This window comes from Trachemys scripta, chromosome 1 (assembly GCF_013100865.1).
Source record: "Trachemys scripta elegans isolate TJP31775 chromosome 1, CAS_Tse_1.0, whole genome shotgun sequence".
Lineage (NCBI taxonomy): Eukaryota > Metazoa > Chordata > Testudines > Emydidae > Trachemys > Trachemys scripta.
Genome location: NC_048298.1, coordinates 347,110,297 through 347,117,882, shown reverse-complemented (window position 1 = coordinate 347,117,882; position 7,586 = coordinate 347,110,297). Strand labels below are relative to the sequence as shown.

General features: G+C 58.3%; 1 protein-coding gene across 3 annotated transcripts in view; it reads right to left on the bottom strand.

The window, feature by feature from the left end:
• Positions 1–322: 322 nt before the first annotated feature.
• The window catches only part of LOC117871398 (arf-GAP with Rho-GAP domain, ANK repeat and PH domain-containing protein 1-like), a 119,991-nt gene continuing 112,727 nt past the window's right edge, over positions 323–7,586 (bottom strand). Inside the window, exons 32-34 of one of the 3 annotated variants that reach the window (XM_034759334.1) lie at positions 7,162–7,229; positions 2,526–2,564; positions 323–1,655 (exon numbers count right to left, since the gene is read on the bottom strand). In XM_034759334.1, the coding sequence (XP_034615225.1) occupies positions 2,534–2,564; positions 7,162–7,229 (99 nt within the window). In that variant the 3' untranslated portion in view covers positions 323–1,655; positions 2,526–2,533. Of the gene's footprint in view, positions 1,656–2,525; positions 2,565–7,073; positions 7,230–7,586 lie in introns of all 3 variants that reach the window. The other 2 variants (XM_034759332.1, XM_034759333.1) reach the window with 2 other exon arrangements.

The following is a 7,586-nucleotide window of genomic DNA, read 5'->3' as shown; positions in this document are numbered from 1 at the left end:
TTAACACCTTTTTTTTGTTTAGAATCTCCTCGACTTTTAAAGAAAAGGGAGGCTATTAAACAGAGGAATTCTCCCATATAGCTAGTCAACGGGGGAACATTCTGGCTTGCCTGATCCGTGCATTAGCGACAGATCGCTCAGCTCTCTGCGCACCCATTTTTGAACACTGAGGGAGACAGAAGCTGGCCTCTTTCTCTCTGTCCCAACTTAACGTCCCGATGAAGAGGGTCACTGCTTCTCTGTCTTGGCCTGGGGCCCTAAAACAATGAGCTCATGCTCCTCCATCTTCACCTCTAGCGGAAGCAACTGTCCCCCCCCCCCCCCCCCCCCGCCCCAGCTCCCTCACCACGGCCTGCAGCCCCAAGACCACGGTTCTTTGCCCCTTTATCTCAGCTTGCAGCCCGGGGGTAACAGGCCATCCCCGACATCGGCCTGATGCATTCAAGCTGCCAGCCCCTCACCTTGCCCTGCAGCCCGGAATCACTGGGACACCATCACACGGACTTCCCAGGCATTTAATATTAACAATAACCAAAGACGCTGTTGAACAGGGCAGCGCTGGCCCCTCTCCCTGCCCGCAGCCACAGTTTGCAGTTTCCTATACACCACGAGGCAATAGACACCCAGGACAAACGGCCCCACTCCAAGCTCAACTTCGGGCTGGTCCAGAGTCCCATGCCCCCCCACCCCCCGCCCCAGTCTCTTGCTGCTTCCACCAGGGTCCCTCAAGCCACAAGTCCCAGCTGTGGCTCCACTCAGCCATCTCCACATGCCCATGGCTGGGCGCTGGACTCTCCCCACTCTAAGGCCCTGCTTGCGAAGCTTTCGCCCGAAAGGCCCATGTGGTCACGAGATCGGGCAGCCTGGGAGAAGGAGAGAAGCGGCGTGTGGCTCTGAGGGGCCAGCAGCGGAGATGGGAGCCTTCGATCCACTCCCCCGTGGGTCGTCTTCAGCCCTTCTCCAACGTAGTGATACAGAACGGCCGGGGTTAGCCCGCCGCTCCTCCTTGGGAAGGTTTAATGCTTCCACCAGCAGAAGCACCCTCGCGAGAAAGTCTCTGCCTGGACGGCCCTTGCCGCCTTTCCGTGGCTTGCGGTTTCAAATAGAGAGAGAGATTTTACAGAAAGCAAGAGTGCCCCCAGACCCTAACCCCTCCCGGAGCAGCAGCTGGCACCAGAGAGGGGCCATCCCAGCCTGCGCCCTTCCAGTTTTAATTCAGGACCCAAGAAGAAGCAGCAAGAAGCAGCTGGTGATGGGGGAGAAAGACACTCCGAGGTGAGGCGATGGGTCCAGAACGGTCTGTCCCAGCACAGCTTCCTCTGCCCCGTCTCTGGGGTTCGGCTGCTCACGGCACGGCCGGCCGGCGAGATGACCGATGAGACGGTGTCCGCTTGAATAATTAACCCTTTAGAAGCAGCTCCGGGGTCCCACGCTCTTTGCCAATGGATTCATTTTCCTTAAATCAAACACGGTTGCTTATTGTTTTGCGGCTGCTGTCGGTTTTGCCGTAGAAAGAGGATTGGCTCAAGGGGCTGGCACGCATTCAGAGAGCCCCCCCGGTCTCCGCACAGACCCCGCTGGGCGAGCAGGGGCAACGTGACATGACTTGTGCGCTCCTGGGCTCTCAGGCTGCCTCCCCCCTCTCACAAACGGACCTGGGGACAAAAAGAGAGAGATGCCAGGCTGACTCCCGGGCAGAGAGCTCGCTGGCCAGCCGAACGGCTCCTCCGGGAGCTTTCCCTGCCCCGCTGGCTCAGGCAATCCCTCCCCACTCACATCTCGCGCTCTCTGGGCTGCTTCCTCCGCCCTGCATGGCCCGGGGCAGTGCCCTGCGGCCCCTCCGTTGGAGATGGGCCCGCTACGTTGTTAAGGGGGGGCTGGCACCGTTGTGGGGGTTCAGGAGGGGACTGGGAGTCTAGGTCAGCTCCTGGGTCCTTCTCCTGGCTCTGCCTCTGCTCCACTTGAGTGATTTTGAACAAGCCACGCAGGCCACAATGTGGGTGCCCATAGTTAAGCCCCGAGACCCTCCCCAAGTCCCCGAATAGACTCGGCCAGGTTTTCAGACGTGCTGAGGACCAGCGGCTGTCACTGCCAGCCCGGCAGGAGATGTCGTCTCCACACCCGTGCACGGTGCAGGTGCCGGCTTGCTGGGCGTTACCCACACTAGCACAATGCAGCTCTCTGACCCTGCCGGTCGGCTCACAGGTCAGGCAGTACCGGGACATGCCTTTTAGATCCAGACCTCCTGGTTTGAACCCCACGGAGAGCCAGGCCAGGGGCAGCTGGGAACTGGAGACTCCACGAGCTCTATTACATAGATCCCAGCTTGTCACGCGACCTCCTGATCCGAGCAGCGGCCGCTTGGGGGGAGATGGAGCGGGCCAGGGTGTGGGATCTGCCCAGAAGACGAAGGCGGCTCTGGGCTAATTCTGGCCATCGAGCTGCCATTGGGTCCTGGGGGAAGATCTCCCCGGCACACCCCGTGACGCAGAGCTCCGCAAACGAGCAGGAATGCTTGAAATTACCTGACGTGTTAGGTCTCCGGCTCATACGTTTCGAAGAAGCTGGAGAGAGAAAATAAGGAGGAAGGGGTTAGTTTTCCTTCTCCGACATGGACCATTGGTGGCGCTAAGTGGCTGGAAGAGCCTCAGCTCGGAACAATTGTGGGTAATTAGATGAAGGTGACAGGGCTGCTCCCTGGCAAACAAAGGGTTAACTCCAGCTCAGTTTCCCCTCCCGCTGTGTAGCTACTCAGGGGAACCTGTTATCAATTAGCTGCCTGCCTGGGAGAGGGCGAAGGGACGACCTTCACTTTGGAACTACCCTATGAAGCCAAGAGTGGCCACTGTCTGGGTCTCTTGGAGCATCTTTCACTCCAGGATGCCCGAACGCTTCCCAGACACCAGTGAGTGTGGGACAGGTGCCACCCCACTCTGCAGGGGCAGGAGCCGAGGTTAAACGACTCGCCTAGGACAGGAGCTCAGCAGTGGAATCGGGTGAACTCAGCTGCTGAGACCAGCAGGCCGGTTTCAACCCTCTCCACCACCACGGCCTACTGAGCCCCACCGCATCAGCCAGCGTGACCACGGATGATGGCGTTGCACCAGGCCTTGCGCAGTGAAATTTCCAGATCTGGCTGAATCCTGCAAACCCACGAACCTCAGGGGCAGCCCTGCGGGCACCTCTGTCACTCTTAGAGGCACCTGGCACCTCACGTGCTCATAGAAACACAGTGGCAGGAGCTGGCAACCTGTCCCTTAGCCAGGCTGCTCCCGACCCCACACAAACCGCATTATGGACAAAGCACCTCACGCTGTTCACCCCCGCCGGGGATGGTGCAGGCATTAACCTCACCAGGGTGCTCCCTTAGAACCAGAGCCACTGGATTGTAGTCCTGACTGTCTGGGGACATGTCAATTTCTCCAGCATCCCCCCTCCCCAGGAGTAACACGCTCTGTACTGCAAATCCCAAGTGCTTGGGGAGACGCCCCAGCCTCCTGCAGAAAACAGGGTACATGGGAAGCCAATGATAACACTTTATGGCCCCAAGGCCCTGGCTCGGAAAAGACACACACTATTTGCCTTGAGCAAAACAGCGAATCACTACAACCTGAGTCACAGGGAATTATTGTTAGCAGTTTCCCGCTCACGCGTTGCAATGGCCTCACACTCAAACCGCCTTTTCTTTACTCCACAGTCCAAGCGGGGATACTGGAAACTCGAACTGTGCAGCTTTGGGATTGGTCCAAAAAAAAAAAAATAATCAAGTGATACTGATTGGAGGAGAACCTAAGTGCCTCCCGCACAAGGACTTGCAAGTGTGACTTTAAAAATCCCTTCCTGCAAGCATTGTGCGCCCATCAAACGTTTCAGCCCAGACTGCCACAGTGTCCGAGCACCACACAACCCCCCTACACGGTAACTGTTATCCCTGTTTAGCCAGATGGGGAGCGAGAACAGGGAGAGATGCAGTGACTTGACCAAGGTCAATCTTGGCAGAGCTGGGACTTGAACCCAGATCTTTGTCCAGCACCTTAACCGCACGACCATCCTGCCTCACTTGCACGCCTGAGAGAAGTGACCACAAGATGGGCCACAAACACATCCATGGGAAAGTCTTGTATTATCCACCCAGCTGCACAAGTAACAACCCCAGCAGTGGCAGCTGCCAGAAAACGTGGCAACCTTTGCGTCAGAGGAACAAAGAGGCACTAGGTTGAATAGCCTGGCAAGCGCTTGGAGCCGTGCTGAGCTGTCCCATTGCTGCTGAACCAGACCTGCTGCCGGGGGGGCTGCACAAAAGCACCAGGGGAAGGGGGAAGATGCTGCCTCTAATCCTGACCCCTCAGATCAGCTGGGGGACGAACAGTCTCACCCCAACGACAGATTCTAATCCGTCCGAGCAGCTTCGGATGGGGAGGCAGGGGCTTGCGGTGAAAGTGCATCGTGCACCGAGAGACTGTCCATAGCGTCAAGGGGCCAGGTTAGGATCAGCCCTTGCCCAGCGGTGGGAATGCAACATGCCTCATCCACCCACTGTCCAGCCTGAGCAACTGCTCCTTGCTCCCACTGGGAACCAAAATCACACGGAGAGGGGCAGGAAGGAGGCAGGGCCGCGGCCCAGCTCTGCCTGTGCCACACGCACACTCGTCTATCCGTGCACTCCTGGCCCCGGCTTGCAGCCAGGGGGATGTGGTCGGATACGGCGCCCCGGCACTCTGTGGTTGATCTCCGAACCATCCCAAAACAGGAGGGGAGAGAACATTGCCGGCACCTCACCAGTTACTCTTCAAAGACTTAGCACTTTCCCTCGGGACTCACCCGCCACCCCATCAAGCCCTCCTTTCACGAGTCCTTTCGTTCCAAGCATTCAGAGCAAGGAGACGGAATCGTTTCTCCGTCTGCCAGCTCAAGCCCTTCCTTGCTTAATGCACCAGGTGCTCAGTGAACGCACAACGGGCCCCTTGACAGCTCTGCCGCGAGGAGTCCGAACATCCTTGGGAAGTGGACAACAGCTCTAGGCAACTGGATCCTGGTTCAACGTACTCAGCCCCTCAAAGCCTTGCTACTCTGCGGAGAGATTTCTTGAGCACGCTGGGTGGTTATACAAGGAGTCCTATCCTTTTAGGAATCATACCGCACCCGCAGGCAGTTTATCTTAGTGGTTAGAGCGTGGGAATCCGAGTCATGAGTTTTATTCCTGCCACGGATTTGCTTGCCCACTGCCCCGGGAAAGTCACTTAAACACTCCGTGCCTCGGTTTCCCCATCTGTCAAATAGGGCTAATGATGCCGGCCCACCTCCCCTGGGTTTGGTGACGGTGAATTCACTGATGTGCACAAGGGCAGAGGATTGTTAATTTGGGGAATCTCCTGAGAAGCTACAGATCCCAGGGGCTTCCCTGCGATGCTGCATGCTGACGGGGCGGGGAGGATCTGGGCTGCCTAAGCCCCACAGGGCCCTTACGCTTCCCCCCCTTGAGGCTGGTGGCAGCCTGGCCAGGACTCGCACTGAATGCTGCTCCCGTACCCTCTGCCCTTTCCCTGCATGCTGCACCCGCAGTACGCAGTTCGGCCTGCGGCCACATCCTGAGGGACAGAGACGGGAAACGGCCGCCAGCTGCAGGGTTAGCCCCACACTCTTGAACCGAGCAAGAGCAGAAGAGGGGAAGCAAACACGAAGCAGCGTCCGATCGTGGCCCCGGGTGGGGAGCTGGAGGGCATCTCTCCCCGCCCCTTCTGCCAAGCAAAAAGCCAGATGCATCCCATTGCACAGAGCTGCGTTGGAGATCCTGTCCCACCGCAGCTGTCATTATAAACCTGAGGGAAGGCAGGGCCCAGGGTGCTGGATCTCCCCGGCAAAGGGTGCTTGTACCAACAGACATTTAAACATGGACATCGTGAATTCAGTGCTGGGAAGTGTTGGTCCCTTCCTGACCCACAGCAGAGATACAGCCCGGGCAGCGGTGGGGCCAGCTCCCCCCTGGGCGCCTGGCCAATGTGCCATGACCCTGCCCTGACCTGCCCCCTCTAGAGGCCCGTTCAGTCCCTGGCTTCTCTGCAGAGAGGCCTGCTCGTGGCCCCTTGTGAAGACGGTGTTTGCGTAGGAACGCTTGTCTGCTAGCGTTGGGCTGAGACCCACCGGCTCATGTCATGGCCCCCACCCATTGGAGTGGTGGTTTTTTGCCACGCAGTCACTGGTCCATTAGGAACTGGCGTGAGACTCACCAAGCCACTGAGCAGTAAGGAGGTTCAGTCCCTACCAACCTGGGCTGGTAGCTGGCAAGCATCAGATGGCCAATCGCCCAGTCCCCAAGCCATGGAGGAGGAGCTGGCCGGGATGAACGCTGCTAGCTGCCAGTGGCTTCCCTCTGGCACCAGCTGCATTCCTTAGACCCAGCTGTCCTGCTTTCAGGGGCCAGGAGAAAAGCTTCTGGTCAGGTTTATAACAGCAATAAGGACCCCCTGGAGCAGTCCGTTGGCAATCAGATAAAGACCAGCTCACGCCCACGCCCAGCTAGTCCTTATCTGAGTCGCCGACTGCTGGGTTGGGCCTTGTTGCTCAAGCGAATCCGAGAGGTTTCCACGTTTGTGGAAGACACAGTAGACGAATCACAGTCTGCAGTAGCCTCTCCAGCAGTGCCCCGTGCGTGTGGACAGGGAAAGGAGAGGGACAGGGAGCTGATTTGTAACGGAGAAGGAATTTCAAAGCAGCGACCCCAATTACCAGGAGAAATCATCTGCCGAGCTGCATCCCCTGTCGCTGCATCACGCCTGCAGGTGCCGACCTGTGGGTAATGGCTCCCGAGGCCTGCTGGGGACAGTTACCCAGCCCTGCCCTCCTGGCTTTGTTGGCTCTGAGTCAATGACTAGGACCCGGCCCGGAAAAGGATCGGGAGACAGACTAACAGCAGAAGATGCTCGGTGTTCGCCAACCCCATCCAGCTCTCGCCTTCTGATCTCACGTGTGGGAATCCTGTCCCCGTCCCACCCGCCCGGCAGGCGTGATGCTACGAGCCAGCAGGATGGCGCTCCCTGCACCGTGAAACCCAGCGCCGATTGGTTGTCACTCACAGTTAGCGGATCAGCAGCAAAAGCAGCCACACTGTTCCTCATCTCATTCTCATTGCCCCGCAGAGGGATGAGCGAGATGTTACCCAACCTGGAGTCCTGCTGCGTCCGCGACGCCCGCACCTTGGAGGATTCGGAGGGCCACACGTTCCCACCGTTCTGGGGAGGGAGAGCAGACACATGGCGAGTGAGCAGATGGGGGCAGGGACGCGGCACAAGCCTGGGATCTCAGTGTGCCAGTGAACGGGGCCTCGCTGAGTGCTCTCGAGTTCAGACGCAGAGGGGCGCCAGAGGCCCTCCATACTGTCCGGCCAACGTGCCTCAACTCTGACCCCAAGTTCCACTCAGTCTTTGGCCTCTGCTCATCCTGGAGAGCAACCAGAGCCCACTGCAATTCTGCGCCAGCTCTTGTCCGTAAGGAGCTGGACTAAGAGCCACCGAAGCATTTCACATACGGCTCTGAGCAGAGATCATAGAGTTCACTATTGAGTGGGGAATCTAGTGGCCAAAGCCTGT